Source organism: Erithacus rubecula, assembly GCF_903797595.1.
Source record: "Erithacus rubecula genome assembly, chromosome: 4".
Classification (NCBI taxonomy): Eukaryota; Metazoa; Chordata; class Aves; order Passeriformes; family Muscicapidae; genus Erithacus; species Erithacus rubecula.
The window spans coordinates 38,130,465-38,144,715 of NC_136686.1; the positions used below are offsets into that span (position 1 = coordinate 38,130,465).

The 14,251-nt window shown below is 41.8% G+C and overlaps 1 protein-coding gene across 1 annotated transcript; it reads left to right on the forward strand.

Moving 5' to 3' along the window:
• The first annotated feature begins 526 nt into the window (after positions 1-526).
• Positions 527-4,892, forward strand: AVPR1A (arginine vasopressin receptor 1A). The gene is made up of 2 exons (XM_079304495.1): positions 527-1,611; positions 3,342-4,892. The coding sequence occupies exons 1-2, from the start codon at positions 606-608 to the stop codon at positions 3,623-3,625; spliced, it is 1,290 nt and encodes a 429-aa protein (XP_079160621.1). The 5' UTR covers positions 527-605; the 3' UTR covers positions 3,626-4,892.
• Positions 4,893-14,251: the final 9,359 nt, after the last annotated feature.

Here is a 14,251-nt window from a genome sequence, read left to right on the forward strand (position 1 = left end):
ACGCCAAAGTTGCAGGCGGACTCTCCCAGGACCAAAGCAGCCCCTCTTACCGACAAGTCGCTTTGCCTCGGCTAGAAGCCAGATCGGGGTGTGCAGCCTGATGCTGACATCTCCATTTGCTTCTCAATGATTACTGCAATTTTACTCGCAATTATGAGCGCTGCTTTACCGGCCCGTGAAGGAGCTCTCCGGGCGCCGTTCCGAGCTCCCGGTCCGGGCTCCCGGGGCGGGGAAGGGCTCTGTGTGTGTGTGTGTCTGTGTGTGTGTGTGTCTGTCTGTGTGTCTGTCTGTGTGTGTGTCTGTGTGTGTGTCTGTGTGCCTGTGTGTGTGTCTGTGTGTGTGTTTGTGCCCGCTCCCCGGCGCAGCGCTGTCGGGGCGGAGCGGCCCCGCTCCCGTGGCGGGGCTGCCGGGGAAGGGGGGCTGGCGTCAGGCGCTGGGCGGCCGCTGCCGGGGAGCTCCCCTCGCCTCCCCTCGCCTCCCCTCGCCTCCCCTCGCCTCGCCTCCGCGGCCGGGGGGATAAAGGCGCCCTGCCCGGCCCTCCAGGCTGCCAGAGGGGAGAGCGGGCGAGCGGACGAGCGGGGGCCGGGCCCCACCGCAGCCCCTCCATGCGCCTGGCCGGCGGCGCCGGCTCCCCCCGGGCCGTGCCCTCGCCCGGGAATGGCAGCCGGTGGCGGACGGCCGAGCCCGGCGGCGACAGCAGCCCCAGCCCCGAGGCGTGGTCGGGGTCGCCGAACGGCAGCCTGGGCGGCTGGGACCCCTTCGGGCGGGACGAGGAGCTGGCGAAGCTGGAGATCGCGGTGCTGGCCGTCACCTTCGCGGTGGCGGTGGTGGGGAACGGCAGCGTGCTGCTGGCGCTGCGGCGCACGCCGCGCAAGGCGTCCCGCATGCACCTCTTCATCCGCCACCTCAGCCTGGCCGACCTGGTGGTAGCCTTCTTCCAGGTGCTGCCCCAGCTCTGCTGGGAGGTGACCCACCGCTTCCACGGCCCCGACGGGCTCTGCCGCGTCGTCAAGCACCTGCAGGTCTTCGGCATGTTCGCCTCGGCGTACATGCTGGTGGCCATGACCGCCGACCGCTACATCGCCGTCTGCCACCCGCTGAAGACGCTGCAGCAGCCCACCAAGCGCTCCTACGGGATGATCGCGGCGGCCTGGGCGCTCAGCCTGCTGCTCAGCACCCCGCAGTACTTCATCTTCTCCCTCAGCGAAGTGGAGCGCGGCTCGCAGGTCTACGACTGCTGGGCGCACTTCATCATGCCCTGGGGGCCCCGCGCCTACATCACTTGGATCACCGGCGGCATCTTCATCGCGCCCGTGCTCATCCTCATCGTCTGCTACGGCTTCATCTGCTACCGCATCTGGCGCAACGTGCGGGGCAAGACGCGCCCGGGGGAGGCGGCAGCGGGCGGCGGGCGGCGGGCGGGTGATGATGGTGGCCCGCGGCGGGGGCTGCTGCTCGCCCCTTGTGTCAGCAACGTCAAAACCATCTCCCGCGCCAAGATCCGCACCGTCAAGATGACCTTCGTGATCGTCTCGGTGTACGTCGTTTGCTGGGCGCCCTTCTTCACCATCCAGATGTGGTCCGTCTGGGACCAGCGCTTCCCCTGGGTCGGTAGGTGACGCCGCCGCTTGTCCCCCGCACGGGTTCGGGGCTCAGCCGGTTGTCCCCGGAGCGCTGCGCTGGGCTGAGCCGAGCGGGGGGAAGCGGGAGCGGAGAGCGGGACCGAGGCGCCCTCCTGGACCCGAACCCGGGACCGGACCCTCTCCCGCCGGGGAATAGCGGCGGAGCGCCCTTCTGGGGGGACAAGGGACAGCCCCGGGGGAGAAGGGACAGTCCCGGGGGAGAAGGGACAGCCCCGGGGGAGACGGGACAGCCCCGGGGGAGACGGGACAGCCCCGGCCGCCGCCGCCCTCGGGCCGCCCCGCCGGCTCCGCTCGTAGCCCCGGAGCTGGCGGCCCGGGAGCGGCGGCGGCCGCGGCGCTCGGCTCAGCCTGTTCCCTCCTTTTCTTATCCCGGGCAAAACGAGCGGGTGGAATCCGGAGTGTTTGCTGCCGTTATCTGAACCAGCAACATTTTCATCCGTTTGAAGCTGCCGATTAGAAAACTTCAGAAATGTTTAGTTGTTGGGAAGCATGCACACACACACGTCGGAGCAGTTACATGAAGAGAGAATTTGTTACATCTTCTTTCCCGTATCTGCTGTCTAATAATAGGGTTGAGCACACACTGAACCCTTCCTCTCAGCAAGGCAGTCACCTCTGAGTAGCTCCATTAGTCAAGTCACCAGTTTTCATGAATCAGTGGCAATTTAGAATTTAGAGATATCTGTCCCACTGTTAAATATGGCTGAAAAAAAATTGGTGAGTTTAAAAGCCATCACACAGGTAATGACAGGCGGCATAGCGACATATATTCTGTTTCCTCATAATGAGAGAGAAGCAAATCAAAATGTTAGAATCCATAATATCTTGATTTTTTTTAATACCCCCAAAGTATCACTTACTGCAGTGAGGATGTTGATTGCCTCGAATACGGGACTAAAGTCAAGTCTATAATGCAGAACTCTGTGGAGCAATAAAAGCTTGGAGTAAACAGGTTTATTTTTTTTTTCCTTCAAAGGAAATATATCAAATTGAACAGTTGAGTATTTGATAGGTTTGTTTGAAGAGATTCTTTAAATCTACGGAACTACATAACACAGTAATTATACTTTTTTTAAGATTCAATATTTAAAAAGAAAAGTCACTGATAATTGATTAGACTAAATACATGTTTAGAGTATTTTTTATAGTAATAACTATTAACTAGTTACTGAAGGTAGAACATCAAAGTTTTTTCCTGCCGTAGTGCTAAGTTCCATTTTTCCCTTAAGAAAATTTGTTCAACCTCTGAAATTCAGATTTGATGGACAATCCAATCAGTCTGTTGAGCATGCATGCAAATATATGCAGCAAAATTCAGTGTTATTGGAAGCAGTAGAAACTTTGCCATTGTCTCCCAGGGTCTGGAAAAAACTGTTCAGTATTTAAAGCAGGAGCTTATCAACACATGGATACACATCAGTGGAAATGTGACTAAATCCTTATTTTGGATGGATTACCCCGTAACTTTTTCTGTCACAGCTTTTTGAAGTCTGTTCAGAGAAATCCTCATTGACTTCAGTGTCAGCCTTACATAAATAAGACCTTTACTGATTATATTCTCATTATTTGTTCCAAATGCTGCAACACAACATTTAGAACTCGAATATTCAGGAAAATAAATCCAATGGTTAATGAAGCAATTGACTGAGTGGTATAAATGTTCTTTTGATATTCAGATGCTTTCTCTCCCCTCCCCAGATTCTGAAAACACTGCAACAACTGTTACAGCTCTGCTGGCCAGCCTGAACAGTTGCTGTAACCCGTGGATCTACATGTTCTTCAGTGGGCACCTCCTCCAAGACTGCCTACAGAGCTTCCCTTGCTGCCAAAAAATAAAGCAAACGCTGAGTAAAGAAGATTCAAACAGCAATAGCAGGCGACAGACTTCTTTCACCAACAACAGAAGCCCAACCCACAGCCTGAACACATGGAGAGAGATGCCCCACTCCAAATCCAGCAGCTTCATCCCCATTCCAACGTGAGGGAGACCTCAGGGCTGGCAGGGCTTGCAGTCCTGTCACAGCATTTGGGAAGGTTGTGGCACTTCATGCCAGTCCAGGGCACCATCATATTACCAGGGAATGACTAAGATGGCCATGAGGCAAAAAGTGCCACCTTGCTTGATAAGCTATGCTGCAGTATGTAAATTATTTTCTGAAAGTTATTTAGGATTTGGGCAGCTGATCAGGAAGGTGTAGCGACAATAAAGCAATTATTTTTTTAAAATAGAATTTATTTTAATTTTTTGTCTGTTTCTAAAATACTAAGTACATTGTTTGCTTGCTGTTTAAAACAGTAAAAATAATGGAGCTGTCATGTATTGGGGTAACTCCACTCTGTAATGTTAATGCATAAAACTTCTCATGATTGTCTGATGAAGTCATGGGGAAGGAAGACGATATGAGCAAGATTACAGTTCAGTCTTAAACATTAAAAGAAATGAGTTGGGAAAAAAGTCTTGCCTGTCCAGATAAGGAATGGGGTTAGACAGACTTTGAGTTGTTGGAATTCAGTCGCTCATAATGCTTCATCTTGTAAAGGTCTAGCAGTTCTCAGACACTGAAATTTAACAGCCCTTCTGAAGTCAAAATTTTAGTGCTGTTGATATCTGTATGTGTCTAGTGGGGTTTCATTTTTAGGGTGACATTTCCTCTTCCCTTCTTGTTGATGGAAATTATACAGCACATTTTCTTGTGTGTGTGTGTCTTGTTGTAACTACTTCCATTTTTAAACTAACATTAAAAATATATTGATAAATAAGTATGATATACTATGACTAGCTCAGCACCATTACAGTTACACCAGGAAAACTCATAATGAATATCAGAACCACTTGCTTTATTGGTAGGAATGCCATATTTTGTTTTTTTAATTCACTAAAACATCTAGGATCAAGCTACATTGCTTGGTTGTCAAGCAAATAGTCTCATGAGCTCAGGAGAGTGTAGTCATTTGATAAGAACTGTAGAACCAGGGTTTTTCAAGACACAGATCTGAAAATCAAATGTACAAGTCTGCTAGAAACATAAAAAAATAGTCAATGTTGTTGGCTTTTTTTTAATATTATAATTTTTATTACCAGCTCATGACAATATAGTCTTAAAAATTGTCAGTGAACTGCAATAAAAAGTCATCATAAGACATTTGCTGATTACAAAGCATTCAAGGTGTGCTTGTTCTCAGTACAATGCATGCTAAGTTGACTGTAGTTCATTTATATGGTAAACAATCCTATTACATCTTTCTGTGAAGCCTGCCTCTTACACTGAGACTGGGTTTGAAGATCCTTGAGTAAGTTTTGCTGAGTTTTTAGGTCTTGAGAATATCTTTGAGAAGTACAGCTTCCTGTCTGCTCTGTTTTCCTGAGCTTTCCAGATCCTGGAATCCAGGTACTCCTCCAGGCTCTGCAGGACTGCTGACACAAGCATGGAAACTCAGCAGCAGGTCTTTCTTTCTTTTTCTTTTTCTTTTTCTTTTTCTTTTTCTTTTTCTTTTTCTTTTTCTTTTTCTTTTTCTTTTTCTTTTTCTTTTTCTTTTTCTTTTTCTTGTTTCTTCTCTCTTTCTCTCTCCTTTCTTTCTTTCTTTCTTTCTTTCTTTCTTTCTTTCTTTCTTTCTTTCTTTCTTTCTTTCTTTCTTTCTTTCTTTCTTTCTCTTTCTTTCTTTCTTTCTTTCTTTCTTTCTTTCTTTCTTTCTTTCTTTCTTTCTTTCTTTCTTTCTTTCTTTCTTTCTTTCTTTCTTTCTTTCTTTCTTTCTTTCTTTTCCTTCCTTCCTTCCTCTATTCCTCTATTCCTCTCTTTCTTTTTCTTTCTTTCTTTTCTTTTCTTTTCTTTTCTTTTCTTTTCTTTTCTTTTCTTTTCTTTTCTTTTCTTTTCTTTTCTTTTCTTTTCTTTTCTTTTCTTTTCTTTTCTTTTCTTTTCTTTTCTTTTCTTTTCTTTTCTTTTCTTTTTTCTTTTCTCTTTTCTTTCCTTTTCTTTTCTTTTTTCCTTCTCTTCTCTTCTCTTCTCTTCTCTTCTCTTCTCTTCTCTTCTCTTCTCTTCTCTTCTCTTTTCTTCTCTTTTCTTTTCTTTTCTTTTCTTTTCTTTTCTTTTTTTTTTTTTTTTTTTTCTTTTCTTTTCTTTTCTTTTCTTTTCTTTTCTTTTCTTTTCTTTTCTTTTCTTTTCTTTTCTTTTCTTTTCTTTTTCTTTTCTTTTCTTTTCTTTTCTTTTCTTTTCTTTTCTTTTCTTTTCTTTTCTTTTCTTTTCTTTTCTTTTCTTTTCTTTTCTTTTCTTTTCTTTTCTTTTTTCTTCCTAAACCTAACAAACAAGATTGCTTTTCTAATTCCTTGAGGAGACTGCATATGGCTTTCACTGAGTATGGTGCCCATGCTTGCCTCAATAATGGTAGCAGAAATTAAGAGATTTAGATGCAGAATAAGATCATCTTAAACCACTCCAGAAGCTCCCCATTGATTATTCTGGGCAAAGAATATGATACCTAAAAGGAAAAAAAAAATCATTAAAGAAAATCTTGGTTCCATCCTCTTTTTCCCTTGTGCTTGCTGTTGTTCAAAGCTCTAGGACCCAGAGCACAGTGTGGTGGAACAGCTTATATTTAACAGAATATATTTTTACCACCTTTAATATACAAATGTGACTACAGCTCTCACCAACTCTGGACGATGGTTTGTGAACCTGAAGGTATCTTTTAGTCAAAAAAATGCATGCAGTAATGTTGTGTGTGTGTTTGTGCACATTATGCCTACTGTGTATATTTTGCAAGGAAGTAATTCACAGTTACTGAAACTACAAGTGTTCCAAATTAAGTACACTATCCTTTGACTAGTTTTCTGTTTGTGCTACTACTTTCTTTGTACATGAAATCTGTATTAAAAACCAATTAGCTATACTAACAGAATTTTCATGTTTGCATAATTGGTTTTTCTATCACACTTTAAATTCAAACAGAAAAGATAATGAAAAAATGTGTGTAGAATATTGTTGATAATAAAAATGAACTGAGTACAGACCAGTATATGTCTTAAAGCAAACAGACCCAAAGTATAAATTTGGGTTTTTTTTCAAATACACTACAAAATCTAGGCTTACACTTGGGGCTTGTCAGCATAAATTTCCCCTGTGAGTGTCCTATAGTTTCTGTAATTAAACTGACAACACAATTTATCAATATCTGGTTTCCAGACTTTTTTTTGTAAATACTGACTTTTTTCCATAATTGTAATGTTGGAAGATACAGCCAATATTTTTAAATTGTTCATCTGTGGAGATATTTTATAAAAGCTACTTTCGGTTATCATGGGGGTGCTGTAGTGGTAATAGAAGGAAACAAAAAACATTGAAACCACTGCAAGTTTAAAACATGGAAACTTGCTCTAATAAATCTACATATTTGTTTGATCAGAAGCATTTTAAGGTTTTTTGCTTGTCTAGATTTTGGAGGGCCAGAAATGTATTTGGTAATGCTAAATATATTTTAAAAAATTCAAAACACCTTCATTTAATAACCTTTGTCCATGAAAAGCTTTAAGGAGTGAACAAAACTAAAATATTTTTCTATTATACATAGTGCATGAAGGACACCAGTAAAGAGGGAACATGCAATCAGCTTTCTACTATGTGCTGCTAGTATTGTTAAAACATGTAACTGAGCACTTATTCATGTTCTAGAGGGGTCATTTTGATATTTTTGTTTCAAAGAATTGTCTTCTAATGTAAAACATGATTGAATGGATGAGTCTGTACTCTGTTGTTTGTTCTGGTGCTACTAAAATCGAAGCATTTTAAATTCAATTAGCTGGCAAAAGTGGAGATGATACAGATGATGGAAAAGATTTTATTCATTTATATAGGAACCTAAGGCCAAAAAGCTTCTTTCCATTAATTTCTTTTTAAATTTGCAGGCAAAGATATTTCTGGCCCAGAAAAAAAAGCCAAAAACAAAAACAAAAAAACCCCAAAACCAAAACAACAAAAAAAAACCCCAAAACAAAACCAAAAAAACCCCACTGAAAACCAAACCAAACAAACAAAATAAGCAAACAAAAAAGTTGGGTTTTTTCCCCTGTATTACCTCATCAAGACCAAAATCTACAAGAAGACACAAATTCATATGTGCCCAGTACTTCAAATACAAAAGTTTTGTAAGCAGAGAATCTTATGGCCAATTCCAAGTTGTGCAGATTGTAACCTCTCTTACAGAGTTCTCCCAGGCTGAGTTCCTTACCTACAAAAAGGAGTAATTAAATACAGTGTCCTCTTCTAAAAATGTGTGTGCATACATTTCAGTCCCTTGTGTACATGGAAGGCTGGAGAGGCAGAAAGACACTAGTTGGAGCTGTAGTTACTCTTGCAAGCTAGTTTTCTATGTTCTGCTGAAGCAATGGCTTTACTGGGAAATGTATCACTTGCTGCTTGGGTAAAGGAATTATAGGATCAATAATGGACAAGTTTCAAGGTCCAGGACCAGGTCACAGCTGCTCCACAGGGAGCAGTCCTGGCTGGTTCAGGTGACAGTCCCTGACACAAGAGTAGGTCCAGCTGATAAGTCATGCAGAATGGCTTGTGCAGATATGCAAAAAGCAAGCAAACACCAATCACAGCTAGCTCCTGCTGAGCCTTGTCAGAGCCAGCCAGCCCAGGTCTGCCTCTCCCAGCACTGGTCCTGCAGGAAGCCCTGCATCCAGTTCAGTGTTAATTAACACTGTATCACTATTTTGGGACAACTGCTCTGTGATTTGCCATGCCTTAGTATAAACTTGCTTAGAGTAACAGTTTACATGCAAATTAACCTTAGTTCTCCGTAAGGACATTTTCAGCTGAATTCTTGATGCAGTCCACTGGGTTACTGAATTTCTTCTGAAAAGCAAGGCTGAGAGGCATCATCAGGAGTGCAAAGCTCTCCTTAGCTCCATAGTGAGAAGACTGGCAAGTCTCTCTAGTCCTAGGTGGATCAAGATGTTGTTAGATATAGGTGAACATTCTTCCAGTAAAGGAAGAATTTCTTGCACAATCCCAGTACTTTTCTCATTTCCAACATTTGTTTTTCCTGGTGGGGTGGATGGAAGAGGACCATTTGAGGCAGAGCACTTTCTCAGCACTCTGCAAGCAAAAGATGCCCGAGTTACCCATCCTCAGTTCAGGGTAATGATGATTATCTTTCTCCATGAATTTTTACAGAGCACATGGCTAAGAAGTGCTATGTACAAGTTCAATGTTCCTTTTCAAGCAAGGCATTGACAATACAGTCTGTTGGTGACCCTCAGCTTTTACACCTTTGTAGCAAAACAGGACAAAATTGACATTGGCTGTACAGGGCACAAAGTCTGTTCTGGAAGATGTGGAACAGGTAACCAGAGACTGGCAGTGCCTGTCCCAGCCTCTCCCACTGTTTCTGCTGTGATTTCCCCTGCCATAGTCTCTCCTGACTCTGGTAATGATGGCAGCAGGAACGGGGACAGGGACCCAGGGGCAGCAGACACAGCTGACATTAAAGCACATTAATTTCAAAGTCCCTTTGGAGGGAGGAATGTGGATCTTATCAAATAAAAAACCCACAGTGAATATTGGGAGAGAGATGAACTGGTGACTCAGAGAGCAAATAAAACATCTGATCTCAAAGGTTATTTGAAAGTATCAAAATGCTTTCCATTTTTCAATTTTAAGATCTATTTTATGCATTTAGAAAAAGATCCTTGTCTCCTGGAACTGTAACTACATGAAGCTCCTTACAAATCTACTAAGTATCTCTGCTGTGATGGCTACCAGGCTGTGTTTAAAAAAAGGACAATGATGTCTCCAATTTAAGAATTCCATGTGACTTGCAGGGCCTTGGCCACCCAAAACAAACATGTCCTGTGGGAAATATGAACAGACACAGTTTTCTGGGAGAAGAAAGGAAGGAGCCTAAATATTATTCCACTTTTTGGAAAGAGGTGATAGTCAGGGTAAATACCATAATAAATTAATCAATCTTCAAGCTAAAAGGCAACAATGTTCCTAGTATTTTAGAAAACTCTTGGTTGAAGATTATGTGGAAGTGAGAAGCAGTAGATGAAGAACCCGGAGGGTAGGACACGTGTAACTTTGTAGCATTATTATCAAAAGGAGAAACCTGCTTAGGTACTGCTCCAATGTTTTTCTGAGAGTGATAACTGTACAAAATAGTGTAGAAAAACAAAAAATTGGGATAACTAATGCTCTGTCCTGGGTCAGTGAAAAGCAGGCAGAGCAATGCAGAGAAAGAAATCTTCACACTGGGATAGGCACAGACAAATGCACCCTCTGAAATATGTATGTGTCCATCACCTCAGAGGAAACCACAGAAAGCAATTTCACTTTATTGTTGGCTGAGATCCGAAAAATAAGGAAATCAAATCATCAGACTAATTTTCTACACAATTAATCTGAATAATCCTCTGCCAGAGAAGAAGTAAATATTATTAAATAGCCACCATTATATTTTCTAAATGTGAGACATTTCAGGGTTTCCATGGGAGCAAAGGAATAGATTCCAAGTGTTACATGTAGGGACATAGAGCTAAGGGTTGAGTTCAGTAAGACACTTCAGCATTCATGTGGATTTCATTCCTTATGTGATCCCATTATCTCCAATACTCCAAACATTGTGAGGGCAGTCAGGGCAACAAGGAATTATATGCAGTAAATAGTAAACAAAAGCAAAATATACATATCTGTGACTATATATCTAATTTCTCAAACCAAATTGTACTTGTCTTTTTCAATAGGAAAGAGCAAGGATTTAGTTATGCATCTCTGATAACCTAATTCACCATGAAGCTGATGATCAGGGGCTCAAGAATCCCAAGCTGTGGTTACAAATTTTTTTTTTTTTAAGGGGTAGATTTGGGACTTATCAGTTAGTAATGTTATTAAATTGAATAGAATATGGAAAGTGAGGAGAGAGTTCTGTCTTTGTGTTGTATTACTTGTTTGAGGGTTGGGTTTTGTTTCATCTATTATGGCAATTCCTCTGAAAAACTATATTTTAAATATGCTGTATTGGGATGAGGTGATCTAAAGAACCATAAAGAATCACACCTTGACTCTCAACCTAAGATGTATCATTGTTCTTGCTATTCTGTCTCACAGATTACAGTGTAAGGCACAACATAATTAAACAACAAAATCTCATTTCTTTCCAAATTTATGACCCAAATACCTCAATACAGACATTTTAAGTTGGAGTACACAAAGGTGGAATTCATCTGTGTGGATGTACCTACAGTGCATGTGGGCCCATCTGAGCAAGAGGGATTATTTTTTTGACCAATATAAAACTAATTTCTGGAGACCAGTGAGTCATCATACAGAGAACATCAAGAACACTGCCCTTATCTCCATTGACATATGGACCAGAAAACTATTTATCCATTGTTTTTAATGCAGGTAGACAGCTAGTTCAAACCAGTGCACGTGTCTGTCTACAAGTGCTACAGGTTTTACTGAAAGAGCTCAGAACACCTCCACGTTACTAGTCCAAGATTTGACTTTCTTTAAGGACAACTGCAAAATATTAACACCTAATTTCATCATATTCTTTTGGATAGAGTTGATGATGCTATGACTAACCAAGGGGGCTCATATTGCTAAGCTTCTGCCAGCTGGGTGCCTTTGTTAGCTGTGTCACAAGGAAGACCAAACCTAAAATGAGCCTAGAGATTAATTTACCTCCTCACACCCAGATGATATCTCTGGCCTTATAAAGAGGCAAAAAATCTCTGCATCTAATCTCTCTGTGTGCCCCATCTGTGCATGCTGAACCTTTCCATCTCCTTTGTCCTTAAAGGTAGATTTGTGAGAAAATCCCTAATTAGGAAGAACTCTCAAGACACTCAGATAATACCACACTAAGGTCAATGAACAACATAAAAGAATTGTGGCAGGATGGAGAGAAAAAAGCCAGGATAATACCCAAAATTCTTGGTAATATTATGTGGAGTAAAACCAAATAATAAGGAAAAGGAGAGTGGCATGTTAGATATGTCTGCCACATACTGCATGTAAAGTCCTGTTTTCCCTAAGAAACTATTTAATAATAAAATCTTTGAGAATATGATCAGTGTAAAATGGTTTGAGCTGGATGCCATCGATGACTGTTTTCAGCATGAGCCCAAAAAGTGACTCAGTGGTTCTGGTCATATTTCCTTCACAAGTGTTTAAAAGGAAAGTTAAAGCAACATAAGGGTTTAGTGGAAAAAACCCGGATTTGACCTCTTTGATGACAAATGGCCTTTTCCCACCAGAGATGTCAAGTTCATGTAAAAAACAGAAACAAACTGTGTTCCTCAAAGTCCACATACCTTTTGGCCTGTGTGGGGAGGCCAGGTTTTCCTTGAGTGTAGGGAAAACAGGGAGCATGAATCAGACACCCAGAAGCCACCTCAGCTCTCACTGGTAAGACACTGGCTTGGCAAGAGTAACTCTGCATGTACTAACATGATTGAGTTCCTGTGTGTGTCTCTCCATTACAGTTTTTAAATCCTGCTGAAGGCAAGGAGACAAGGGAGTGAAGAAATCCAGTGGGACACTTGCACTTGTGTCCTTCCTGAACCCAGGAGGAAGGCACAGGCAGGGGTTACCTGCACTGTTCAAGTGAGATCTTCCAGACCAACAGTGTGAGTACTCATTTGCCTTTGCCTCTGCAGGAGCCTGGAGAGAAACTGGGTCTCTTATAGGAGACAAGTGGTTAAAATCTTTTTCCATGTGCTGCTAGCTGGGATGGGAACATTTCCAAAAATAGGGCTGAACTTCTTCAATAATTAAAAACCAGATCATGGAGACATAGGTCTATAAAAGTGTCCTGTAAATAGGAGTTTATCTGGATTCTTTTCTATTTTGTTTAGTTTTTTGTTTGTTTGTTTGAGTAGCACATGCAATAGCTGAGATTCTTCTCTGTGAGCTTGTTAGCTGGATTTGGGAAATATGCAAATCCTCAAGCTTTCATTTCAGTGAAAAAGACAGAGCAAGCCAATATATTGCTAATTAGCAGACACACTCATAACATATTCCAAACATTTGGATTAATCAGTTATAAAACATAAATATTTTAAAATGCACTTTCATGAGACTGTGATTTATAGGTATTACATGACAGAAAGAGGATACTCAGTTTTCAAAATTGAATTAATTTGCAATGAAGAGCATTTGAAACTGTTAATTCTCAGTCTTTTTATTAATCTTCTTAACTTGAAGTACTTTTCTTGCTTGCCATCACGTACAAAGCATGACAGAATTCTTCCACTCTACAGAAATATTTTCCAAGCATAATGCAATGTTTATCTGACCTGTAAATTACATAATACTATGCATATTGGAGATATTGATTCTGAGAATGAAGCCATGCAAACATACCTTCAATTGATTTGCCTCTCATCTTTTGTGAAACTGTGTTTGCCATCAGAAAGGACTCATTTCTTGATTTCAGCACTTTCCAGTGGAAGCATTTGTATAAAGAAGGAGGCTTGCTTGTGAAACTGGGGACCCTTTTACCTGCAGTAACACTAGTGAGGGGATAAGAAATCACAGTCTTTGTCACAAAAGGAAATGTCTGCAATTCTGTAACTTTAATAGTGGGAGAAGAAACGTGCTTTTCCCTAGAGGCTGGTGAGTTTATTTTTTATAAAATGCTGGCACTTCAAGGACAAACTTATCTTCCCTCTGTGATGTGCACTCTTAGGCAAAAAGGAAACTCCAGTTTTGACAACCTGACAAAGAATTAAAGGGATGTGATACATGTGCTATTTTCAGTTTTTCTTGGAGTTGGGCTTGAATAAGTGTCATCTGAAGGGGTGCAGTGGGTAAATATATAATCAGCAGGCCAGCCTCTTGTGCAACTTCCAGGAGGACAGCAGCAAATTTGATTCTTACCCACTGAACCCTGACACTCATGATAAAACTGCATTGATGCAAAGTGCAGTCTTCCCTTTAGGGACTTCTCCATTTCCAATTAGATTGCCTCAGGGAAATCTTTTAAAGATGCTTTAAAGAATCTTTTGAAGAATACTATTTGCTCTGTTACTTTTTATTGTACTTATTCTTTTAGCCAGGCCTGACCAAAGAGCTGAATGAATTCATGTGTATGTTCAAATGCAGCATTTCACTTGCTGGCTTCAACATGATTCATTTTTATGAGCCTTTGCTCAGCTGCAGCTGGGAATTAATCACTAAATTTCAGTGCTTTTCTCATCCATCTGAATCCAGGTGGGATTTCATATGACATTTTGTTTACCTTGTGCTTAGTGGGGAGTTCAATTTCATAACTAATCAATCTGAGTCTTCTATATTAAATCAATTGGGGATTAAAGAAAAGAGATTATAGGAGACATTCAAGGATCATGGAAATTCTCCTTGCTTCCTACTGATGAGTGTCTAGATCTTTGCCAAGGATGTTGCTTTTGGAGTGAAATTTATGACCATGCAGAGCTGTATTGCGTGGTCCCTCTACCAGCCAGGATCCACCAGGAAACATTGGCATGAGGTGGCAGGATGACACACTGCAGCTGGCAGCTCACCACAGTCCTGGGCAGGACACAGCAGCATTTGTAAGATTTGTTGAGATTTGTTACAGAAATAGGAGGATTCGTAAGTTGATTT

Excerpts from the sequence above, each read along its gene's own strand:
- AVPR1A (XM_079304495.1), top strand. The coding sequence starts at position 606 with ATGCGCCTGGCCGGCGGCGCCGGCTCCCCCCGGGCCGTGCCCTCGCCC. Across the intron at positions 1,612-3,341 it reads CCAGCGCTTCCCCTGGGTCG|ATTCTGAAAACACTGCAACA; the intron begins GTAGGTGACGCC and ends TCCCCTCCCCAG.